At 41.6% G+C, this 27,412-nt stretch overlaps 1 protein-coding gene across 1 annotated transcript; it reads right to left on the reverse strand.

The window, feature by feature from the left end:
* Window positions 1-5,865: 5,865 nt before the first annotated feature.
* Window positions 5,866-26,979, reverse strand: LOC141998130 (uncharacterized). Its single transcript, XM_074971156.1, has 5 exons — window positions 26,745-26,979; window positions 25,173-25,243; window positions 22,758-23,166; window positions 21,719-22,178; window positions 5,866-6,019 (listed from the first exon to the last, which is right to left on the reverse strand). Exons 1-5 carry the CDS (start codon window positions 26,977-26,979, stop codon window positions 5,866-5,868), a joined length of 1,329 nt encoding a protein of 442 aa, XP_074827257.1.
* Window positions 26,980-27,412: the final 433 nt, after the last annotated feature.

Below are 27,412 nucleotides of genomic sequence, written 5' to 3' on the forward strand. Positions count from 1 at the left end.
CTCTCTGAATTTTTCAGTGATTTGACAGATATTTGTGATTTGATCACATCTGCCTCATCCCTCCTTGAAGCAAACTTGTTGTGGTGGTAGTTCTGCTTCTATCATTCTCTTTCTGGAATACTGGATTATGTACAGAAGCATTTACTAGGGCAACAGCAAGTAGCTGGTATGGTACTGCACTCTGTTATATTATCTGTATTTGGTAAAGGCAGAAAGATTCCCTTCATCTGGTTAATTTCTAGTCATCCATACCGTGTGGCAAACTTTCCACTTGAGATACAGACCATGGTCACCAATTGCTTTTAGCAATTCTTCTGGTATGTTTTATACCCCAAGTGCTTTCCTAGGCTTCATTTTCATAATAGCAAGCAGCACTTCCTCTCTCAGGATTGATGGCTCTGGCTCAGTATTCTCTTTTCTGTGATCCTGTATTGTAAATTGCTCTGATGAGCCATACAGACTGGCACAGTATACTCTCCACCCGCATTGGATATCGTCACCTTCATTAAGAACTCTGTCATTGCGATTTTTTTATTATGCTTGGTCATGGGGAAAACTTTTTACTAAGAAGTCTGACCACTGAACATGACTTCTGTATTACTTTTTTTAAAAACTCCTCACATTTTGCCCTCATGTACTCATTTTTGTCTCATCTAATCAGCTTTGAATCTCCCTGCTCAAGTCCTTGCATTCTTCAGTCTCCAAGCCATGTCCTTTCACTCAAGCACCTTCTCCATTAATCATGGTATGGTCTAATGCTGACTTTTTTGGAATGCATGCCTTGGCAGCTTCAGGTGTGATCACTTTCATTTTACCCCAAAGTTCATTTGGATTGTTCTCTTCCACCTGGGACAATGAATTAAACCTTTTCTTTACAGAAGTTATGTAATTTAATTGTATTTTTTTTGGACAAATTCAGACAGAATGGACCTGCTGAACATCTTTTATTTTAAGTTATAATTTTATCTTTGAAGCTAAAAGTTAATGGTGTGACCCTTACTCTGAACTCAGGGAAAGTCTTTATCTATTGGACACTTGATCTCAAGTGTTCCTGTATCATTGCATAGTCCTTTTTGTTTTTTGTGATGCCATCAGATACCTCCATTTGTATAAACCTTGGAATTTGGGTGAAGATGTTTGTAATGACCAGATTATTAGAGCTGCAGAAGTCAACTAACACCTGCCTCTCTCATTTTGTAAACTCAGACCATTGTTTCTCATTAATTCTTTATGACAGCTTACAGCTCCAGCTTTTGTGTTCAAATCTCCAACTATAAGGGTGATGTCTTTGCGTAGTGTTTTAACAAGTGTCTCTTCAAACTGTTCAGAGAACTCAGCAACTGCATTTTCATCAGCTGCTTTTGTAGGGGTGTAAACCAGTATGGTTTACATAGTAAATAACTTCACTCAAAGACGAATTGTAAAGATTATATCACTGAATGTATTGCATGCAAGCACACACTTTGATGTCTCCTTGCATACGTGTAACCCCATTTTCTGTCATTTTCTCCAAACTTGAGCAGTACACTACATACCCATTCATCATCATGAAATGATCCCTCTCATTCCATTGCAGCTCTGACATTCCACACATATCTATCTTATATCTTTCTAATTCTTTGGCAACAATTCCCTTTTATATACTTCTAATATTCCATGTTACTACTCTGATGATTCATAGGAGAAAATACAGAGACTAATTTACCATTGCCTTACCTCTATTTTGTGGCTGTCATTTGTTAAATTGTGGCTTAACTCTCCTACCTTTTGATGACATTTCCTCCATTGAGGATCCCACTATGCTCCCCAGGTGTGGATCTCTCCAAAGCCATTAGCAATTCTTGAGGCTTTGGCCAGTTGCAGATGGTACTGACTACTGTCATTATGATAGCAAGTTGTTATGCAGCCTGACCTGACCTCAGTCTAGTCTTGGAAAGGTGTAATTTTTGTTGATTGTGTTGGATTAACCTTTTAGGTAACTTAAAGAGCATTCAGTACATTGAATTGAGCATTGAACATTTCTTGAACACTCACCATGGATTAGTAAATTTTATTGGACTACTAGAATATAGAGCTCACATCCATCAAATCACAGTGAACTAGATAATGGCTTTGATACAAGCCCTGTGTAAAGCAGAATGTGCATCTGCTGCACCCAGGATTGACACAGAAAAGGAATTATGCCTCCGCCTGCCCCTCTTTGTGTCACCCATCTCCATAGTATTTGGGAACTAATCCCAGTGTTCTCTGTACAAATTCTGTATATGAAGATAGACTGATTAGATTAAAGTCTTCCGATTTAACATTAAAGTAAAATATAACTATAGCTCTATTCCCAGTTTATCCATCTGCTTAAGTGGCAGCAGATTGCCTGCCACTTAGCCAGATGGGTTACCATCCTCCCAGGGTTCAAAAATGGAAAGGCTTGTTACACACTTTAAACCAGTATGAAAGAGATAGCAGTCATTTTATTCAACAATCTGGCATGTACTTCCTATATAAATACTAAAAGCAAAGAACTATGCATTCACTTATATTCTGAACTCTTATATTCCTACATATAAATAGTTAACAACTATCTAATAACACATACATTAAGTTCTCAAACCATCTAATACATTTCTATAAATCCAATGTGTCAGTCACCTAGAGAGATTAGGTTATGAGCACATCACTCTGGAATGAGTCTTTACCACTCACTTTCCTCAAATACACTTCTCCAGGCAGGTTAGCAAGTCTCTATGAGTCTTTCAGGATGTTTAATCTCCAGCTCTGATCCTCTCAGTACCAGGCTTTTATTAGAGTCTGAGTTGTTCTCTTGTTCCTTGGCAGTTTCTCCTTTGTGTTTTGATGATAATGGATCCGTCAGATGGGAAATGGCAGAGTCCACGCCAGCTGTCAATGTGTTGACAGTTTCTGGGATTACTCATAGATCCCTTTGCTTACATTGAAATATGTCCCCTGGTCTGTCTAAACTACATAAGATCTTGGATGCAGTTGTTCTTTAATGGTACCCTTTTGGCCCTAAGTATTAGAGGTGTGATTCCTCAGGCACACTCCATCATCTGGGTTAAGAGATAAGAGACCATAGGTCCTGTTGTCAAAATAATATTTCTGTTTACACTTCTGATTTTCTTCCATCTTCTGTATGGTTTCATTGTTATGATATTTCAGCAGGTTATCAATAATTGGTAAATTAGATCTGATCCTTCTTCTCATTAACAGCTGAGCTGGAGAAAAGCCATTCTCCAGGGGTGAGCTTCGGTAAGCCAATAAAGATTTATCAAATCACCCCCATTGTCTAAAGTGTTTTTCATAACCTTTCCACAAGTCCATTTAATTGAGGGTAATCCAGACTTGATATTTTGTGATGAAAATATTTTTTGATCCCAATCTAGGGCAAATTGCCTAAAATCTGCACTGGAAAATTGTGGCCCATTATCACTAAAGACTTCACCTCCATGTCTGTAGAAGATTCCCTTCATGCTGGCTATCACTGACTTACTATTAGTACTGTGCAGTGTGCAAATTTCTGGATACAGAGAATAATAATCTGTGACTATTAAATAATCCTTTGATTGCCAGGTAAATAAATTGATGTCTACCTTCTCACAAGGCCTTTGTGGACTTTGATAAAGTCTCAGTGGCTCTGTCTGTTGGCATGGCTTGTATTTCAAGTAGGAAAAGCAGTTTCCTACCACATTAGTGATGTTGTGATTGATCCATGGCCAGTACAACATGTCTCGTGTTCATTGTTTGCACTTCTCAATTCCTAAATGAACCTGGATCTTCTGTAGCAATTCTTTTCAGAGGCTTGTTGGAATTACAGCCTTACTGCCTTTGAAAATCACCCCATCCGTCCCAATAAGTTTAATGTCTGCAGTTCCAATCATATCTTATACTTGGACAGCAAATGCTTATTTCTTCAAGCCACCCTTTAATTATCACTTCTTTAAGGATTCCCAACAATTCATCTCTCTCCATTTCCTCTCTTATTCTTCATTTCCTCTTAGCTATGGGCATTGACTTTACAATCCAATGTACATAGGCTTGCATATCTGTCTTTAAAGTCTTCTCTGATTTTGTGGGAGAAGTGCATCTGCAGTAAACATGAATTTATCGGTCATATAGGTCACAACAAAATCATACTTTTTGTAGCTTTTTATCAGTCTTTGAATCCTTAAGGTACAGCCATTTAGTGGTTTGCTAAATAACAGTATCAGGGGCTTGTGGTCCATTTCAACATCCACTGTCTGTCTATAAATATATTGATGGAATCTCTCACTGAAAAACAATATTTCTAAAAGCTCCTTTTTGATCTGTGCATGTCTGGTTTCTGCCTTAGTCCGTGATTTGGATACATATGTCACTGGTTGCCAACAATCCTCATGCTTCTGTAAAATCACTGCACCTAACCCAGACTGTGAAGCATCTGCTGAAATTTTAATAGGCCTTCCTGGTGCACAGAATTTCAACACTTTTTCTTGTATCAGTTATTGTTTTAAACCTTCCCATGTTTCCTCCTGTTCTGCACCCCAATACCATTCATTTTTATTCTCTAGGAGTTTTCTCAAAGCTGCTGCTTTGGTAGATTAGGTATGAATTTTCCAAGATAATTAACCATTCCCAGGAATCGTTGGACATCTTTCTTTGATTGGGGATGTGGCATCATTTCCATGGCTGAAATCTTCCTTTTATCAGGTTTTACATCTTTGTTGGAAATAATGTCCCCAACAAAAGTCAGTTCTGTAACCCCTAAAACACATTTCTCCAATTTAGATAAAAGTTTGCAGTTCTAGTTGCCTCCAGGACTTCCCAAAGTCTACGATCATGTTCCTTTTTTGTTGAGCCCCAGATAATGTCATCCATTGAGGTGTCAACACCATTAATATGTTCATAGATTACATATATGGTTTTGTGGTACACTTCTGGTGAAACTATCCAAATGCCATAAGAATCTCCATCTGCCAAATGGGGTATTAAATGTGCATAGCTTTGAGATTTCTTAAGTTCATTTTTGCTGTCAAAAACCTGAGTATGTATCCAATTTACTGAAATATTAAACATTTGAACATTGAGCCATAATCTCTTCTCTGGTTGGTAGTTTGAATTTTTTTGTTTTATAGCCTTGTTGAGATCGTTGGGATCTAAGCAGATGTATAGCTGGCTGTTACTTTTCTCCACAATCACAAAGGAGCTCACCCATTCTGTGGCTCCTTAATTTTTTGTATTACTTACATACTTACATCTTTGCACGCGGAGCCTTGAATTTACCCTGGAATTCAAAGGGCACCTTTCTACAGAAGTGGATAACTGGAGAGACATGCTAGTTTATCTGGATTGTAAGTTCATTCTGCTACCAACTCAACACTTGAAATAGGTCATGATATTCCTGAAAGAGGGCCTCATAGCCAGATTCAGTATGATCTTGTAGAAAGAGCACGCATTTTACCAGATTGAGTTTATCACATGGAGCCAGGCCTAAAATTGTTGTCACCTCTTTTGGCACTACAATGAACAGGAGTCTGTAACTGGTGGTTTTATGGTTGATGCTGGCAATGCACCTCTCTGTCACTGGTATATTTGTTCCAGAATAACAAGTTCTATTTTTGTTGGTCCCAGTTTTGGTCTTATTTTTAGTCTCTCATAACCTTATTCAGACAGAATATTAACCTGAACATCCCATGTAGGGAGGGTGTCCCTAGCCTCTGTTTTCCAGAAGCTGGAAATGGTTACCAGGGGATGGATCACTTGATGATTACCTGTTCTGTTCATTCCCTCTGGGCACTGGCACTTGCCAGTGTTGGAAGACAGGATACTGGGCTAGATGGAATTTTGGTCTGACCCAGTGTGGCCGTTCTGATGTTATGTTTTTATGTCCAGTTTCAGTGGAATAATAGTTACATTCCCTGTCATAGGCAGTATCCAGTACCTGTCATCAGGCTTGCTAGATCTATGAAAAAACTCATCAACCAGATTGTCTTCAACTGAATACACTTGACTTTTCTGCATTTGTGATCTGCAGAATTTTGCAAAATGATTATTTTTCACACATTTATGACAGAGTTTCCCAAAGGCAACACACTGTTTGGGGCCATGCTGTGATCCATAACTTCCACATGAACATCTTTAACCAGTCTTCCCCCAGCAGTAGTTTTCATGGTGAGTGGTTCCACTCTTTGATTTGACCTAATCTGGCTATATTCTTTTATACTTAGTACATGGATGAACTTCTGGTGAACTCATCTCTTTGGCTTGTGATTTAGAAACATAGAATCATAGAAGATTATGGTTGGAAGAGACCTCACATCGTCATCTAGTCCAACTCAAAGCAGGACCAACCCCAACTAAATCATCCCAGCCAGGGCTTTGTCAAGCTAGATTTGTGACTGAAAAACTTATATAAATATACATTTTCTAGATTTTTAAAACACATTTCCCAAGGTCATTAACTCACATTGTTGCTTTCTCGAGAGGTCATTACATTGGGGAGTTTCTGTACTAAATATTTTATTATATTGTAATTAATTTTGTGTAAGAAAATAAGAACAGCCATACTGGGTCAGACCAATGGTCCATTGATCCCAGTACCCTGTCTTCTGACAGTGGCCAATGCCACGTGCTTCAAAGGGAATTAACAGAACAGAGCAATTAATGAGTGTTCCATCTCCTGTCATCCACTCCTAGCTTCTGGCAAGAAGAGGTTCTCAGAGCATGCTGCTACATCCTGCGCATTCTGTCTAATAGCCATTGATGGACCTATCCTCCACGAACTTATCTAGTTCTTTTTTTAACCATGTTATAGATTTGGCCTTCACAACATCCCCTGGCAAAAAGTTCCACAGGTTGACTGTATGTTGTGTGAAAAAGTACTTCCTTTTGTTTGTTTTAAACCTGCTGCCTATAAATTTCATTGAGTGACCCCTAGTTCTTGTGTTATGTGAAGGAGCTTATTCACTTCCTCCACACCAGTCACGATTTATAGACCTCTGTGGTATCCTTACTCCTCTTTTCCAAGCTGAAAAGTCCCAGTCTTTTTAATCTTGCCTCATATGGAAGCTGTTCCATACCTCTAATCATTTTAGCTGCCCTTCTCTGTACCTTTTCCAACTCCAAGATATCTTTTTTTGAGATGGGCTGACCAGAACTGCATGCAGTATTCAAGATGTGAGCATACCATGGATTTATATAGGAAAAGTGGAGGAGCTTGGTTTGCCAGACCACTCAGCAAAGCCAATGCTGACAAACTATGTGGAAAAGCTGCAAAACACCAATCCCCGGACTGCATCAACATGCAGAAAGCCTTAAAAGCCAGTCATTGTCAAAGCCAGTTTTAGAAGTACTTACCGAGGCTGTTAAAAATGCTAGAGACACAACACAGTTTATTCAAACATGGCGGTCACATCATACTTTGTCTTTAAGCAAGAGATACCACAAACTGGAGGCAAATGTTAAGTGTATTGTCATTTGTTAATCCTGAAGTTGGACACTGGTTCCCACCAAGACCACCAAATGCTCACTACATTTCTGCAAGAAACTCATCTGACTGGTTAGGAGCATGCAGTGCAACAGTGAAAGACTCAGCAGTTGAAAAAGTGAAGAACGCTCTCACTGCATTTGGAAAAAATGCATACGTGGCCAATGAATGAACTTATGCAAATGGATGTCAAGTATTAAGTCACTGCGTACATTATCTTGATGTCAGCGGTAGGCCAGTAGATGAATTTCTAGATGTTCAGGTTGTAGAAGACACATCAGTTGCATCTCTGACAACCCACGTCTTAGAGTTAAATGCTTATAAATTGAACCCCAAAGAGATGGCTGATTTTGCATTTCATGGAGCTGCACATTTCTCTGGAAAACATAGTGAAGTACAAGTTTTGCTCAGTGAAAGGTGTAATTCTAAACTTTCCTATACATACTGCAAAGGCCATCTACTCCAACTATCACTAGGAGGAGTTGCAGAATCTTCAAAAGGCATTTTAAAAGCTATAAATTTAATGTCTTCATTATACCTTTTTTCAGCAAGAGTCCAAAAGGACTAAACATCTTGGAAAATCTAGAAGATACACTGGGACTGAAGTTCAAATTAGTTCAACCTGGGAAAACCCGCTGGCTTTCTCATGAGTGATCCTTTAGCTGTTGTCTTAAAATTACTGCAACTATTATTATTGGGTTTGGAAAGTATCTACTGAGATGGGATGGATCTAAGTAGTGAGTCTGGTGGATTACTTTTGCTACTAAGTCCAGAGAAGACAATTGCCACTCTCTCGTAAGTCTACAGTTGAAGCTACATGAATTATGAAACAATGCCATCCAACAATAGTAGATCTCTGTCCAGCAATGGAAGCTACACTTGTATCAATCAGAGATATATCCATTTAAAACATAGTGGAAGAAGCAAAGACTTCAGTTCTGAAGTTGACTAATTAGGGCACTGATATTGACTCCTTAAATGAAGAGGACAAGAAGTGTTTGTTAAGCCAGCTGAAAAAGTAAAGTACACAGACTTGATTCTTACATCTCTACAACAGCAACTTCTGGATTCTATCGACTTCTACATTGCTTTTACAGATGACTGTCGTATAAAACACTGACAGTTGAGTGGAGTGAGGCACTACCTGCAATGGGGTTGCCATGTGACCCAGAAAGAATAGAGAATTTGAACACAGAGAGCAATATCATACGATAAATAAATGAAGATTTGACTTCAACTTTTTCTGTATCATCACTAGTGGTTTGACCCAATTTTTGTGCTGTTTCCTGGGATGAAAGAAGTAAGAATTCATCTTTCTAGTCCCAGTTCTTTTTCCTCATTGAATAGAATTTTGTGTTCCGAAAGAAGTTGCCTTCTGCGTGATCACGAGCATATCATGAAGGAAAAACCACCAAAAATGGATGCACTGCATTCAAGAAGTTCATTAACAGAATTGTGCAAAACTGCAACAAGAAACCAAAGAGGATGTAGATACAGTGCTTCATAGTAGGCTTGTGTAGCCAACTTTAATTTGTGTGATGATTTAAAAAGATGAGTTAAATCTAATAAAATTGTAGCGAAACATTTTTCAGTTTTTACTATGGTGCCATTCAGCCCATTTTCACCCTAACAGTTTCACCCCTCATCTGTCCTCACCCCGCCTGTGTATTTTAAAACAAACCCCTAATTTCAATTCCTGAGGAATACACTGGTGTTTTCAGTTTTTTTGCTTGCATGTAAAAGATTGTCTCTCAAACGTTTCATTCCTTTTTGACATGCAATGGTCCTCAAATTTTGTCAATATTTTACTTAATTTGATGCTTTCACCTTCTTCAAACTTAAAGTTGTTCTAAATATCCAATGCTTCCTCTCCAACCACATTCAGAAAGATTGATTTCATATTATCATTTTTCTCCTCTACCCCTATGGCTGCTAAATACAATTCAAATCTCAAAATGTTTTCCAGTTCTGTGCAACATTGCCTGAGAATTGCAGACTGGATTGAGGTTACAACACATCCATTTTTGCTTTTGTCCCCCTTCTTAAGCTAGTCAAGCTACTATTATGCTCACCAAATACATGTAAAAATCTCTGTGCTTGGTGCTTCACCTGCTTCTCTGGTGCCTCCCTTTGTGTCTGCTTTCAGTTGCAAACACAGGAGTTAACTTCAAAATGATTGCAGTTTTTTTCCCCCTCTCATTTAGCACTTCTGATACCATTTAATGATCTTGGGGTTCATTACATAACAAACCAGTGAATGAGAAAGGAATAAAACTTTAATAAAGCAACCTGGCTGACTCCTCAGAAGTACTTCCTGACTTGTAAGACAAATTTCTTTGGGAATAAAAGGAATAGAGAGAGGCTCCATCTTTATCCAGCAGCTGAGGAGACAAAGTAATCCAAGCAATTTTACCTCTGTGATAGGTGCTGGGCCAAGATTGCCAGTAAAATGCTGGAAAGGAGACTGTGGGTAAAAGAAACCTTCTTGAACAAAGACTGCATTTTGCTCGATTAAATTTTAGACTTTTAGATGTGTGTTCACCTGCTTATAACCATGTTTCCATTTATTCCTTAATTCAGTGGTTCTCAACCTTTCCAGACTACTGTACCCCTTTCAGGAGTCTGATTTGTCTTGCGTACCCCGAAGTTTTGCATACCCTGAAGTTTCACCTCCCTTAAAAAGTACTTGCTTACAAAATCAGACATAAAAATACAAAAGTATCACAGCACACTATTATTGAAAAATTGCTTACTTTCTTATTTTGTCTGTATGAAATTTTAGTTTGTGCTGAATTTACTAGTGCTTTTTATGTAGTCTGTTGTAAAACTAGGCAAATATGTAGATGAATTGATTACGCTCTGGAAGACCTCTGCGTACCCCCAGGAGTAAATGTACCCTGGGCTGAGAACCACTGCCTTCATTAATATAACATAAGCCATGTTCTTTTGTTAATAAGATTGTTTTGCTTTTACTATAAACCAAATCAGCAATGTATTTGAAGGGAAAGGTCTATTTACCCCCACTTAAATTAATAAGATGTGATGTACTGACTCTTTAACAGAGCAGCAAACTTAATATCTTATGAGACTGTACAGTGTTGGGGGCTGTGCATTTCAGAGAAACATCTCTGAGGTGCTTGGGGACTGGAGTTCACTGTTACCTTCTAGGTGAGGTTCGGGCTGGGAGAGCCTTGAGGAGTCTGCTGATGAGGAAGACAGACTTGTGCGGCAGGGAGCTGACAGACAGTCTAATCTCCAGCAAAACTCCCTCTTGCTGCAGCATAGGTAACACAGTGGCTCAAAACTCTGGTTATTCCCAGCAGCATGTTTCAGGTATATTAGTCCATGATTGTACATTCCAGGGATTTCTGCCCAACCTGGTATAGGCCACTGTCAGAGGCATGATGCTGGATTAGATGTATATGGCATTTCCTGGGTTCCAAATCCAGGAGAACAAATGCTCAGTCCCTGATGTCTATGTTCTTGCATGAGACTAAAATAATTCTTGGAGGATATAATGCTCTCTATATAAAACCATTATCATGTATCAGTTCTTTTAAGTTATTTGGCTGTCTTCAACATTTAAATAAATTTCTTACTGAAAGTTTCCTCAAGATGAAATTCTAGGAATTTTACAAAAGTGCACTGAGATATGTGCCAATCATACGATGATTATGAAGTGCTGCTTCTAAAGATAGAAACCCTTAAAATTGATACTGTTCTTGAATGCTTACTCACTTTAAAAATTAAAATAATTAAATGTGGCAAAAGACAAAGCCAGGATCCAAATGCAAAGGTGGGTTTTGTCAGGCTGTGTCAAGTAATGAAACAGCTATATTCAGCACTTTTTTTTTTTTTTTAGTTAAATATACTTTTCAACTAAGAAAGGGGTGGATTAAGAAATACTTGTGCTTTCTAAAGCTATCCATCTGAAGAGATCCCACGCTTAGGTCTGTGGTTCTGTGTGAAACAAAAGCAGGAATTTCCCAAAGCCAAAAGCTTGTAAAGCTTCCAACAGAGAACATTTCACACCAACTTCTGCCACAAAAAACAATGGCCCACTGGTGTTGCAACCACTGATTTCTTTCTCTGGGTCACACTAGCCAGAAGGATTAAAAATCTCCCCAATACATCCAATCATTCTTTTAATTTTATATTTACATTAATCTCTTAAGGGAGCACTGTATACAATCCATTAATTTACCTCTTTGGCTTGTTGTTTTCTTACATTGTTTAAACCTTGATTCTAATGCACAAATTGACAGCTACTGTATATCAACATAGTGAAAATCATTGAAATAATTTTCTACAAGAAAAATCTAAGTGAATTTTTGAAGCCTGAGGAAAGCAGTCTCCAAACAGTACATTCCATTCTGTCCAGACCATTTCTTCTTAGTGCTTTTTATATTGTATAAATGACACACCACATACTTTTACCTCAGATACATGCCTCTGGAAAAGATATTACATAATAACATATTTCTTCCAATCAGATGTCTTATATTAGTCCCCTTCATATAATCTTGAATGCATTTTTCCTTGTTTAAAATATTTTAGGAGGAAAAATTAATCTACATTATATCTTTGTTTGCAAGAATGCCTGGGATACACACAAAGAATGTAATACTATAACATTTTACAAATGTGTTTAATATGAGAACACTTATTGGCATTATAGGACTGATTCTCTAGTCTTAATCTGGCAAAACTTCCTTTACTTCAATATGAGTTTTTTTGGTTAATGTATATAGCAGCTAGCCCTAGGTATCTCCAGTAACATCACTCCATTTCCTTCAAGCCTTCAAATATTAATTCGCTTCATGCTGGTTAGTCATATAAGTTTTGTCACAGAATATCAGGGTTCGAAGGGACCTCAGGAGGTCATCTAGTCCAACCCCCTTGCTCAAAGCAGGACCAATCCCCAGTCTTTGCCCCGGATTCCTAAATGGCCCCTTCAAGGATTGAACTCACAACCCTGGGTTTAGCAGGCCAATGCTCAAACCACTGAGCTATCCTTCTAGGGTCAAGAATACATTGTGGAAAAAAAATACCAGTGTAAGAAATGAAGTGACACATATGTTCAGAATTCACGGAACACTGGTAATTTGACTAGGCAACTATCTCTGCTCTAGCAGATTGCCTGACATCACCCTCTAGGATTAAAACATGAAATGGGTATAAACCAGCAGGGAAAAGATAGGTTGTTGAACAAATAAAGAGCTTTCTAGTTAAACAATGATGTGCTCCCTTATATTGTGAACCCATTAAAACAGAGCCCCTCCTTCTTATATTCCAGGGCCAGAAGAGATCATTGTGATCCTCTAGTCTGACATCCTGTGTGACACAGGCCATAGAACTTCCCCAAAATAATTCCTAGAGTCTATCTTTTAGAAAAAACAAACAAACACACAAACAAACATCTCAATGTGATTTAAAAATTTCGAGTGATGGAGAAATACACTTGGTAAATTCTTCAGGATTTGGAAAGTGTGGTGCACTACCATAAACTACCATAAATGAACAATATTCTACAACAAAAGATAAAGAATTACATTTTTGAACAAGGCATTATCATACTTAAAAGAAAAAGGTGAGGGCTATATCTCCCATGATGCACCATGGTCTCCTCCTGTTACTGAGCAGTGGCAGTGCATTCTGGGAGATGTAGTCCAATTGGGGATCCCAGTCCACATAAGAGAATGGGGCATGACACACCTGAATTACCACTCCCATGAGGTACTGTGGCAGCACGTCCTAATCAAATGTTTCAATTTTCAGGGGAAATCTTTCAATATTTAGTTGTTGTTGTTTTTTTATTAGAAGTTGAAATTTTCACAGAAAGTAGACATGCTTCACAAAGCACTTTGTTTTGCTGAAAACCCTTTTTCCATTGGAAAACAGCTGAAAAAACCAGCGTTAAAGAACAAGATTAGTTAAAAGCTACCATAAAACAAATGTATAATAACAAATGTACTTTCATATTCAAAGAATTCAACAGTTGGCCAATTTAAGGCTTATATACAAATTATACAGTGTGATTATCCACCACCGAAAACAAAACACAAATGAATGGATGAGGATGCTATTTAAGTTTGCACAGTGCTACACAACAGATTAAGAAAGGAATTAAAGAGTACTATGTTCCCCTGAGGTATTTAGGGAAATTTAAGTAGACAGAACATCATGAGTTTAAATTTTAACGAGGACATAAATACCTTGGTGAAGGATGCAGTATAAGAGCCAGAACAGAAACCCTCCTACATTCAGATAAAAAAGGTTCCAATGTGCACAATGATTCTGGCCTCACTGAACAATGACAAATGCATAGCTGAAAACCAGTCTGGCTCATGTATGTATTAGTATTGTTACAATAGGTATTAGATTTATAGAAATGTGTTTAGTGTTTGGACTTTATGAAATGCGTGTGAGTTGCTGCATGCATTAATCTCACTTATAATATCTGAATCCCATAAGTTAATATTTAAGTGTTTGCTCTGTAAGTATAAAAGTGTTTGCTATGAAACTGGAAATGGAAGAAGTATTACCTTGTGTGAAATACTAGTTTCCCACAAGAAATGTCATCTCCTGCCCAACAAAAGAAGGCCTATAGACACCAGACAAACCATTGTGGAACTTTAGTGGACAAAAGACTTTTTTGAATGTTTTCCCCCACAGCCATGAAGAGGGGACATGCACAAACATTCATCCCATCAGAGCTTGAAACTCTGAGGGAAGGGAATAAAAACCTCTGTCAAGAAGAAATTGTCATCAATATGTTGCTTGGAATTTCTACAGGGTAATATTTCTAAGCATAAGCAAGGGATCCCCAAGCTGCTTAGCCTGGATTAACCCTAAATGGCATATAGAGCTTGCATATTTACCAAAGCTTTTATTACTTTTTGCAACCTAAAACTGTAACTCATTGGTGTGTCTATGTTTATTTGCTTTAACCTTATAAATAACTCTCATTTATTTTTCCTAGTTAATAAATCTTTAGTTACTTTGTTATAGGATTAGCTGCAAGTGTTGTCTTTGGTGTGAGATCTGAGGTACAATTGAGCTGATATAAGTGACTAGTCCTTTGGAATTGGAAGTAACCTGAATGTTGTTGTGATTTTTGGTATAGTGACCATCTATCATAAAGGCAAGCTTGCATGGGTTGCAAGATAGACTGGAGTGCCGAACGGTTATGTCTGTGACTCCATGTTAAAGCTGTTACAGTGATTGAAGAGTTCACATTTGTAACTTGGTTGGAGAAATCTAATTATAGAACACACAGCCAATTTGGGGTTTGTGTCCTGGTTTGTAACAGTCAGTCATGAGGTTGGCTCGAATGTTTGTGAGTAGGGATGCCAACTTTCTACACGAACAAAACCAAACAGCCTTGCCCTGCCCCCACCCTACCCTTCCTATGAGGCCCCACCCCTGCCACAGCCCTTCTCTGAGGCCCTGCCCCCGCTCACTCCATCCCCCATCCCTCTGTCACTTGCTCTCCCCACCCTCACTCACTTGCTCATTTTCAGAGGGCTAACTCAGGGGGTTGGGGAGCAGAAGGGCTCCAGCTGGGGGTGCGGGCTCTGGGGAGGGGCCAGAAATGAGGAGTTTAGGGTGTGGGAGGAGGCTCCAGGCTGAGGCAGTGGTTTAGTGGTTTAGTGGTTTATGGAAGGGGGTGAGGGCTCTGGCTGGTGGTGTGGGCTCTGGGGTGGAACCATGGATGAGGTGTTTGAGGTGCAGGAAGGTGCTCTTGGCTGGAATTGAGGGGTTCAGAAGGCAGGAGGGGGATATGAGCTGGAGCAGGATTTGGGGCACAGGGGGGATCCAGGGGTGCAGGCTCCGGGTGGTGCAGCAAGCAGCTCCAGGAAGCAGCAGCATGTCCCCGCTCTGGCTCCTACGCAGAGGCATGGTCAGGTGGCTCTGCGCTCTGCCCCATCCACAGGCACCACCCCTGCAGCTCCCATTGGCTGTGGTTCCCAGCCAATGGGAGCTGCAGGGACAGCGCTTGGGGCGGGGGCAGCATGCGGAGCCCCATGGCTACACCTGCCACTGCTTCCGGGAGCCGCGAGGAACCACGGCAGGCAGGGCACATGCCTTAGGCCCTCTGCGCTGCTGACTGGACTTTTAACGGCCCGGTCAGCAGTGCTGACCAGAGTCGCCAGGGTCCATTTTTGACCAGACATTCCAGTCGAAAACTGGACACCTGGCAACCCTATTTGTGAGCCACTCCAGACAGCCTGAAATACACATCCAACCAAAATATACAAGGAGCCTCTCTGTCTTTGTGCCCATCCATGCAGGTACAAATCGCAGTGAGAGGTCTTGTGCTCATTCAGTGCAAAGACCCTGCAGGGTTAGTGCTGAGCACTTAATGCTATGCAAAGGGGACAGCAAGGACTGGTTTAGTGTAAACACTCCATCCTTATTAAGATCCAGATTATTCCAGAACTCCCACTGAGAAGAGCAATACTTGCTGGTAGATATAGATGATTGACATTGCAGGAATTGGGAAGGTCTCACATTAGCAAGAATGAAATTTGGATGAATGTGCATGTGACAGACATGAAGCTACTATTTAATATTTATGAAATTTATGAAAATTGTATGTTGACCCGGTTATTGGAATGTTCACTGTATGATTGTAATGAGTTATATTGAAAAGGCTGGTGGAAAAAACAGAGTGCATTCAGAGAGCCCAGGAAGGAGACAGAGGTGCAGCTAGACCTGCAATATTGACAATGCAGCATTGTAAAAAGAGTTAAGATCCAAGATTTTACCTGGGAGCAATATCTCCTGTTTCAGTACACCATATGCTATATTATACACTCGAATAGATGTGACAGAAGGATTTAGTTTTATATTCTTCTAACTAAAAAAATTATTTGCTATGGAAAAAAAAATCACACTGTTTGGGGGAAATGTGTTTCAAGCAAACATTCTGTAACATTCAATATAAAGATAGTGTTAAAAATATTTAGGTTTGTGGTGAAACATGTGGAAGTGCAATGATTCACAAGGTAAGGTTGCCTGAGCAAACTTATCTCTGTGTGGTGTATATTGATTTGCAATATAGTACTATGTGATCCAGTACTATTCTCTGTAGGACTTGTGCCTGCATACTGGACTGTGCACGGTGAATGAGACAATTGCTTATTTATCATTAATTTATTAATTATTATTATTACTTAATATTTTATTGAACCAAAATGTATTAGGCACTGCACAGACAAATTGGAACATACCGTACTTACCAAAGCTGATTGTCATAATTCCCTGAAGTAACAGTTTCTGGTGTCTAGAATTTCTGGAAATAATATCAAAATAATAGAATGTCTATCAGCTTTGAGGCGTTAGAGCTCAGGATGACTTTTGAATATCAGTTGGTTCCAATAACCATTATTTATTAATATGTGTGTTCTACCCAATTACATTTTGCACTAGAACTTGTAAAGTGTCTGTATAAATGTGACTATGGCTCATTTAGCCTTATTTTCACCCTTACTTGGCTTTGGTTTCTCTTTACTTGTTCATATTACTTCTCATACATGTGCACACTAGTGTAGTCCACCACAGACAGGCATCTAAGGGCAGAATTTAATGTTGTGGGTATGATGTTGTGGCCAGACTCAACATGGCCTCTTTGCATCCAACCTCAGGTGCAAATAACTACATCCACAGTTTTGTGCCTACATTTATTTGCAGGCATAATTTTGTCATCTATGCAACTGATGGCACCTCTAAATCACTTATTTTAAATATCCAGTTCACTTCAATTAATAACATCCATAAATAGTTTCATCCATAATTGTATTCACCTGATATTTGAGGATGAAAGTGAGGAGGCCAGCTTTCAGAAACAAACATCTGGCGCTACTGTGTATATATGTGGAATCAGAACAGATGATTTCTGAATAGGGATAACATTACCCTAAGCAAGTCTGTCCCAATTGTAATGAATCTGAAATCAAAGAATAGCACTTATGTATAATATACAATATAGATTAAATCTTGTTTCCATTGAATCAATACAACATATTTCATTATATTGAAGTCTCCTTGTTTAGAAGATTGCTGTGTTTTGTGACAATTTAATTAAAGTAAGATGTAAGAAATAACTAAAATATTTCTAATATTTTATTAATTCATTGACATTCATAATTCTGGACATGAGCATAATTACCTAGTCTGGTATAAATGTAGGTTTGTAGAACCTGATTTTAAGCCCCCTGGCCTCTACTTGTGCATATACAGGACATTTGTCTGAAGTTTGTAGGTGCAAATAGAGCAGAATAGTGCTACCTGTCTCCCTCTGTGATACACAGAGGATATGGATCTGTTACAGTTCTCAGCTTGCAAGCCTGGCTCTCCTGATCAAGCTGTAAAGAGAGTCATACTTTTAGATCTGGATGTCCTCAGTGCAGTCTTCAGTTTCAGCCAAGATGACGGCTGTCACACAAACAACTGTGCACACTTAAACAATTTTAACACCTACACACCCAAGCACCACCTCATCCTTCCATAAGTGGGGGCAGAGTATAATTTTTTCCTATTATTCTATTAATAAACAGCCAGAAACAAATGATCATGGAAATGTGCTTTTGAATCTGTTTAGAAATTAGCTTGCAGTTCTGCTTTACAGATAATCACATCTATCTAAGGTGTATCTAAGTGTCACATACCCAAATTAACATCATCAGTTCCTTCTATCCATTGTCTATAGCATGTTTGTTAGGAAAACAGATAATTGGATTCTGGCAATTTAGGACCGTAAGTCTTTATAGCTTCATTGATTTCAAAGGAGGTACACCACTTTACATTAACTGAGGATCTGTTTCTTTACATTTGAAATGTTTATAATTACTATAATCCAAGTAGTAACATACAACAAGAGACCAAGAAGCAAAGTCCTTACATAAACCATTGCTAAGTAAACCACAGACTAAGACTTACTATTTATTCAATATACAGTACAGTGAACAGGTTCAGGACTGATCTGACAATGATATTCCACCAGTGGGGCTGAAGCTTAGTTACTGTACGATATAAAGCCCCTCAGTAATAGCTGAATAATTAGTGCTGCTTTACTCTGGCTCAACCAGATTTTAACCAAATAGGAATAAAATATGGTACTCTAAATAATGTTGAAGTTGTGAACAATTCAATAATTAAGTACCATAACATAAGGAATTTTATACCTGACATTTAAAGGGCCAGATTTTCAAAAGTATTCAGCTTCTATTTAAACTAAATACAAATTATACTATAATGCTTCTTTAGTAATAACTGAAACTAGTCCCATTACTATAAGGATAAGGTGTTTGGTAGTGTTACTCCTCCTTCACATTAGTGGAATTCCTTTTGGTTATATCAGCATGGAAGTGAAATAATGCACTAAAGAATAAGGGTATGTCTACACTACGGAATAAGGTCGAATTTATAGAAGTCGGTTTTTTAGAAATCGGTTTTATATATTCGAGTGTGTGTGTCCCCACAGAAGTGCATTAAGTGCATTAACTCGGCGGAGTGCTTCCACAGTACCGAGGCTAGAGTCGACTTCCGGAGCGCTGCACTGTGGGTAGCTATCCCACAGTTCCCGCAGTCTCCGCTGCCCATTGGAATTCTGGGTTGAGATCCCAATGCCTGATGGGGCTAAAACATTGTCGCGGGTGGTTCTGGGTACATATCGTCAGTCCCCCCTTCCCTCCCTCCCTCCGTGAAAGCAAGGGCAGACAATTGTTTCGCGCCTTTTTTCCTGAGTTACCTGTGCGGACGCCATACCACCGCAAGCATGGAGCCCGCTCAGGTAACCGTCACCGTATGTCTCCTGGGTGCTGGCAGACGCGGTACAGCATTGCTACACAGTAGCAGCAACCCATTGCCTTCTGGCAGCAGACGGTGCAGTATGACTGATAGCCGTCCTCGTCATGTCCAAGGTGCTCCTGGCCACGTCGGCTGGGAGCGCCTGGGCAGACATGGGCGCAGGGACTAAATTTTTGGTGACTTGACCAGGTCATTCTCTTTAGTCCTGCAGTCAGTCGTATTGAACCGTCTAATGGTGAGCAGGCAGGCAATACGGATTGCTAGCAGTCGTATTGTACCATCTTCTGCCGGGCAGGCAAGAGATGACGATGGCTAGCAATTGTACTGTGCCATCTTCTGCCGGGCAGGCAAGAGATGAGGATGGCTAGCAGTCGTACTGTACCATCTTCTGCCGAGCAGCCCTGAGATGTAAAAGATAGATGGAGTGGATCAAAACAAGAAATAGACCAGATTTGTTTTGTACTCATTTGCCTTCTCCCCTGTCTAGGGGACTCATTCCTCTAGGTCACACTGCAGTCACTCACAGAGAAGGTGCAGCGAGGTAAATCTAGCCATGTATCAATCAGAGGCCAGGCTAACCTCCTTGTTCCAATAAGAACAATAACTTAGGTGCACCATTTCTTATTGGAACCCTCCGTGAAGTCCTGCCTGAACTACTCCTTGGTGTAAAGCCACCCCCTTTGTGGATTTTAGTCCCCTGAAGCCAACCCTGTAAGCCGTGTCGTCAGTCGCCCCTCCCTCCGTCAGAGCAACGGCAGACAATCATTCCGCGCCTTTTTTCTGTGCGGACGCCATACCAAGGCAAGCATGGAGTCTGCTCAGCTCACTTTGGCAATTAGGAGCACATTAAACACCACACGCATTATCCAGCAGTATATGCAGCACCAGAACCTGGCAAAGCGCTACCGGGCGAGGAGGCGACGTCAGCGCGGTCACGTGAGTGATCAGGACATGGACACAGATTTCTCTGAAAGCATGGGCCCTGCCAATGCATTCATAATGGTGCTAATGGGGCAGGTTCATGCTGTGGAACGCCGATTCTGGGCTCGGGAAACAAGTACAGACTGGTGGGACCGCATAGTGTTGCAGGTCTGGGACGATTCCCAGTGGCTGCAAAACTTTCGCATGCGTAAGGGCACTTTCATGGAACTTTGTGACTTGCTTTCCCCTGCCCTGAAGCGCATGAATACCAAGATGAGAGCAGCCCTCACAGTTGAGAAGCGAGTGGCGATAGCCCTGTGGAAGCTTGCAATGCCAGACAGCTACCGGTCAGTTGGGAATCAATTTGGAGTGGGCAAATCTACTGTGGGGGCTGCTGTGATGCAAGTAGCCCACGCAATCAAAGATCTGCTGATATCAAGGGTAGTGACCCTGGGAAATGTGCAGGTCATAGTGGATGGCTTTGCTGCAATGGGATTTCCTAACTGTGGTGGGGCCATAGACGGAACCCATATCCCTATCTTGGCACCGGAGCACCAAGCCGGCGAGTACATAAACCGCAAGGGGTACTTTTCAATAGTGCTGCAAGCTCTGGTGGATCACAAGGGACGTTTCACCAACATCAACGTGGGATGGCCGGGAAAGGTACATGATGCTCGCATCTTCAGGAACTCTGGTCTGTTTCAAAAGCTTCAAGAAGGGACTTTATTCCCAGACCAGAAAATAACTGTTGGTGATGTTGAAATGCCTATATGTATCCTTGGGGACCCAGCCTACCCCTTAATGCCATGGCTCATGAAGCCGTACACAGGCAGCCTGGACAGCAGTCAGGAGCTGTTCAACTACAGGCTGAGCAAGTGCAGAATGGTGGTAGAATGTGCATTTGGACATTTAAAGGCGTGCTGGCGCAGTTTACTGACTCGCTTAGACCTCAGCGAAACCAATATTCCCACTGTTATTACTGCTTGCTGTGTGCTCCACAATATCTGTGAGAGTAAGGGGGAGATGTTTATGGCGGGGTGGGAGGTTGAGGGAAATCGCCTGGCTGCTGGTTACGCGCAGCCAGACACCAGGGCGGTTAGAAGAGCACAGGAGGGTGCGGTACGCATCAGAGAGGCTTTGAAAACCAGTTTCATGACTGGCCAGGCTATGGTGTGAAAGTTCTGTTTGTTTCTCCTTGATGAAACCCCCCGCCCCTTGGTTCACTCTACTTCCCTGTAAGCTAACCACCCTCCCCTCCTCCCTTTGATCACCGCTTGCAGAGGCAATAAAGTCATTGTTGCTTCACATTCATGCATTCTTTATTCATTCATCACACACATAGGGGGATGACTACGAAGGTAGCCCAGGAGGGGTGGTGGAGGAGGGAAGGAAAATGCCACACAGCACTATAAAAGTTTACAACTTTATAATTTATTGAATGACAGCCTTCTTTCTTTTGGGCAATCCTCTGTGGTGGAGTGGCTGGTTGGCTGGTGGCCCCCCCACCGCGTTCTTGGGCGTCTGGGTGTGGAGGCTATGGAACTTGGGGAGGAGGGCAGTTGGTTACACAGGGGCTGTAGTGGCAGTCTGTGCTCCAGCTGCCTTTGCTGCAGCTCAACCATACACTGGAGCATACTGGTTTGATCCTCCAGCAGCCTCAGCATTGAATCCTGCCTCCTCTCATCACGCTGCCGCCACCTTTCAGCTTCAGCCCTCTCTTCAACCCTCCACTTACTCTCTTCAGCCCGCCACTTACTCTCTTCAGCCCGCCACCTCTCCTCCTGGTCATTTTGTGCTTTCCTGCAGTCTGACATTATTTGCCTCCACGCATTCGTCTGTGCTCTGTCAGTGTGGGAGGACAGCATGAGCTCGGAGAACATTTCATCTCGAGTGCGTTTTTTTTTCTTTCTAATCTTCACTAGCCTCTGGGAAGGAGAAGATCCTGTGATCATTGAAACACATGCAGCTGGTGGAGAAAAGAAAAGGGACAGCGGTATTTAAAAAGACACATTTTATAAAACACTGGCTACACTCTTTCAGGGTAAACCTTGCTGTTAACATTACATACATAGCACATGTGCTTTCGTTACAAGGTCGCATTTTGCCTCCCCCCACCGCGTGGCTACCCCCTCAACCCTCCCCCCTCCCTGTGGCTAACAGCGGGGAACATTTCTGTTCAGCCGCAGGCAAACAGCCCAGCAGGAATGGGCTCCTCTGAGTGTCCCCTGAAGAAAAGCACCCTATTTCAACCAGGTGACCATGGATTATATCTCACTCTCCTGAGGATAACACACGAACGGATGTTGCTTGAACGCCAGCAAACATACACTGCAATGCTTTGTTGTACAATGATTCCCGAGTACGTGTTACTGGCCTGGAGTGGTAAAGTGTCCTACCATGAAGGACGCAATAAGTTTGCCCTCCCCAGAAACCTTTTGCAAAGGCTTTGGGAGTATATCCAGGAGAGCCGCGAATACCAGGGCAAAGTAATCCTTTCACATGCTTGCTTTTAAACCGTGTATAGTATTTTAAAAGGTACACTCACCGGAGGTCCCTTCTCCGCCTGCTGGGTCCAGGAGGCAGCCTTGGGTGGGTTCAGGGGGTACTGGCTCCAGGTCCAGGGTGAGAAACAGTTCCTGGCTGTCGGGAAAACCGGTTTCTCCGCTTGCTTGCTGTGAGCTATCTACAACCTCGTCATCATCATCATCATCTTCGTCCCCAAAACCTGCTTCCGTATTGCCTCCATCTCCATTGAAGGAGTCAAACAACACGGCTGGGGTAGTGGTGGCTGAACCCCCTAAAATGGCATGCAGCTCATCATAGAAGCGGCATGTTTGGGGCTCTGACCCGGAGCGGCCGTTCGCCTCTCTGGTTTTCTGGTAGGCTTGCCTCAGCTCCTTCAGTTTCACGCGGCACTGCTTCGGGTCCCTGTTATGGCCTCTGTCCTTCATGCCCTGGGAGATTTTGACAAAGGTTTTGGCATTTCGAAAACTGGAACGGAGTTCTGATAGCACGGATTCCTCTCCCCATACAGCGATCAGATCCCGTACCTCCCGTTCGGTCCATGCTGGAGCTCTTTTGCGATTCTGAGGCTCCATCATGGTCACCTCTGCTGATGAGCTCTGCATGGTCACCTGCAGCTTGCCACGCTGGCCAAACAGAAAATGAGATTCAAAAGTTCGCGGTTCTTTTCCTGTCTACCTGGCCAGTGCATCTGAGTTGAGAGTGCTGTCCAGAGCGGTCAAAATGGAGCACGCTGGGATAGCTCCCGGAGGCCAATACCGTCGAATTGTGTCCACAGTACCCCAAATTCGACCCGGCAAGGCCGATTTAAGCACTAATCCACTTGTCAGGGGTGGAGTAAGGAAATCGATTTTAAGAGCCCTTTAAGTCGAAATAAAGGGCTTCATCGTGTGGACGGGTGCAGGTTTACATCGATTTAATGCTGCTAAATTCGACCTAAAGTCCTAGTGTAGACCAGGGCTAAGGCACAACTTGTACTCTCTGAGAACAACCATCTCTCAGAGCTTCATACCCCAAAAATAATTCAACCACCGTAAAACCCCTTCTGCTTTATTTATGTAGATAACCATATAACCTTCATCTGTAAAATTTAAGATGATAATGTGATCTCTGACTTTCAACTGAGTATTGCTTTTAGATGCATTTCATAATCACAATAATTGTCCAGCAACCTTCACAGACTCCTTTAGACAGTCTAGCCTCATAATTTCTGACAAGTTGCTTATTTGTTTGTCTAGATCTGTAGATTAATTCGTCTTTCTGGACTGTAAGCTCCTTGGGACAGAAGCTGTTCTCTATTTTTTCACAATGCCTATTTTGATTGAGTCCTGATTGGGGTTTCTGGATTATACCCAAAAACAAATAAATGAATATAATACCACAGGAGCTGGGGCTTTAAGAAAAAAATTAATATTGTGAGACTCATGAAAAAAATAATCAGGGTTGGCAACTTGTATCCTCTCCTGAGATTTTTTAAATTAAATTATTATTTCTTGCAGTTGGAAAGTAAATCACTTGCTTTTTCAGAAATATTTCCATGAGCCCCATGATTGTAATCTTTGGCATAATTGGGATCTTTTAGAATTACCCAGAGAAGGAGTGGTCCCATTGAAGCAGAGAAATCATTCCTATCCTCCCCACAGTTACCGTTACCATATTTCAGGTTCCCCAAAAGAGGACACTGCCCAGGGTGGGGATGGGGGTGAGGGGAATGGAGGGAATGAGGGAGGGGAAGCTGGAGCAGGGATACAGTTGGGTGTGCTCAAGGTGGGGGTACTCACTGGAAGTGAGAGGCAGTGTCACTCCCTGTCATGGTGGTAGGATGGCTGGCACAGGATGCAGTGACAGCCATCAGTCAGCACCTCCCTGTGGGACCCCATCTCCAGGCTGGGAGCTGTGGCCTAAGTGGGCTGGATCCAGCAACTTTGGCTGCAAGGGAATGGGCCAATCACTTATAGATGCAGGGGAGGGACCAATCTGAAAACAGACCAATTGGAACTCTTTCTGAGCTACAATATATGCTCTACAAAAAATCCAGGACATTTCCTGTTAACTGAAAAATTCCCACAGTTGGAGGAAGGATCCTCAAAATAAGAGTCAATGTCCAGTAAAATCCAGATGTATGGTAACCCTATTTGCGGTGCTATGGTAGATGGTGACAGTCCCCAAAAAGGGACTGTTGGACAGACCATAGCCTTGTTAGATCAATCATGAATTTCCAGATCACCTCAAGGCATCACAAGCAGGCAAAATCAGTAGGAAAGAAATTCAACATCAAGTCTCTTGAAGACATACTGGCTCGGGAGAAACTTCAGCAGTGTCTCCAAGAGAAGTTTGCTACTATGCTACAGCTGATGATGATAATGAAAATTTCTGGAAGGGATTAAAGACTGCCATTCTCTCAGCATGTGCTGTGTCCATTGGCTATGTCACTCACCATCATCAAGATTGGTTTGATGAGAACAATGCTGAGATTCAGGGCCTGCTTGACCAGAAAAGAAAAGCTCACTGCAGGTGGCAAAACGACATATCATGCCAGCAGAAGAAAGAGTCAAACAAGCAACTCAAGTCTGAAGCCCAAAGGAAAATCCGTGACATCAAAAATAAGTGGTGGCAAGAAAAGGCCGAGGAGATTGAGCTTTACGCTGATATGCACGACATCAGGAGGGTCTTTTTTCAGGCAATAAGGGACATTTATGGTCCATACTCCCATGGATCCACACAATTCCAAGCCCAAGATGGGTCAACATATTTTAAGGACAGTGAAGCCATCAAAGCTAGATGGAAGGAGCATTTTGAGTTACTTGTGAAACTTGAGTTAACTGTCTCTTATCCCACTATTGAATCGATACCTAAACAACCCAAAAGAGTGTCTCTTGCTGACCTCCCCACCCTTGAAAGAGTAACATGAGCCATTATGCAAACTAAGAACAACAAGGCAGCAGGTCTAGATGGCATACCAGCTTAAGTCTACAAGTTTGGTGGTGAAGAACTGATAAGGAAGCTCCACAAACTTTTTCTTCATATCTGATATAATGAGAAGATCCCAGATACTTGAGAAATGCTAACATTGTTACAATCTTTAAGAAAGAAGATAAGTCGGAGTGTGGAAACTATTGAAGCATTGCCTTGCTATCTGCAGCAGGGAAAATTCTTGCCCCTATCCTCTTAAACTGATTACTTGCTAAGGAAATATTGTTAGAATCTCAGTGCAGTTTTAGACCTTCCCACGGGACAACTGACATGATCTTCGTTGCCCGCGAAATCCAGGAAACGTCTCGGGAGCAAAACCAGGACCTCTAAATCACCTTCATTGATTTGACAAAAGCCTTTGACTCTGTCAGTCATGAAGCCCTGTGGAATGTGATGGCCAGATTTGGCTGCCCTCCAAAAGTTATTAAGGTCTTAAGGCTTCTCCATGATCAGATGACTGCCATGGTTCTCTGTAATGGCCTTGAGATGGAGCCTTTCATCATCAAAACTGGGGTTAAGCAAGGATGCGTTATTGCCCCAATGCTGTTCTCCATCTATTTAGCAGTCATTTGGATCCTCATTAAAGATCATCTCCCCATGGAGGTGACATTCAATATGGAATAGATGGGTGGCTCTTTAATCTTTGATGTCTCTGCTCAAAGTCTAAAATCTTCAGGGCATCCATTACTGATCTACAGTATGCTGATGATTGTGTCATCCTCGTGCACACTGAGAATGACCTTCAGTCCATAGTGCACTTTCTTGCACAAGTTTACTGAAGCCTCGGACTCTCATTCAGTATTGGGAAGACTAACGTGCTCTATCAACCTCCTTCAGGCTTTGCACATGACCAACCACAAATCACCAGCCAGGGTCAGACTTTGGAGACAGTTGAGCACTTTTGCTACCTCAGTAGGCAACTTTCTCAAAATGCAAAAATCAACAGTGAGATCCAGCACAGGATCCAGTGTGCAGGTGCTTCCTTTGGAAAATTGCTCTGACGTGTTTTCACGGACCATGACCTATGGCAGGATACCAAGATCCAGGTCTATAAGACAATTGTTGTTCCTACGCTCCTCTATGGATGTGAAACCTGGGTGATCTATCAACAGCACCTCAAGAGTCTGGAGAGGTACCACCAACGATGCCTCTGGAAGATTCTTCGCATGAAGTGGCAAGATCGTTGCACTAACACCAGAATCCTTGCTGAAGCCAATGTCATCAGCATTGAAGCAACGATCCTCATGCACCAACTTTACTGTGGTGGACATTGTGAGTGGATGCCAGACTCTTGCCTCGCAAAACAAGTCCTCTGCTCTCAGCTCACCTATGACCAGAGATCCTATGGTGGTCAGAGGAAATGCTACAAAGACACACTGAAAGCGTATCTTAAGAAAACTGATATGGACATCACAAACTCGGAGGAGGAAGCCACCAACAGACCCCAATGGTGCCATATCCTCAATCAGGCAGTGGGCCGCTTCGAGGAGAAGCGCCTTGCCCTCGAAGATGAAAAGAGAGAGAGAGAAGGAAGGAAAAAGAAAGAATATTCTCCCAGCAGGCAGCTGACCTATCATGAAATGTCTGTGGCTATTATGGGCAGATTTGCAGTTCCAGGATCGGAGTCCTGAGTCATCTCAGGACCCATATGTAAATCCGTGGTAGAGATCATCCTCGAATCGCTATGGCAGATGGCAGTTTATC

The sequence above is a fragment of the Natator depressus genome, chromosome 1, assembly GCF_965152275.1.
Source record: "Natator depressus isolate rNatDep1 chromosome 1, rNatDep2.hap1, whole genome shotgun sequence".
In the NCBI taxonomy this organism is placed as follows: domain Eukaryota; kingdom Metazoa; phylum Chordata; order Testudines; family Cheloniidae; genus Natator; species Natator depressus.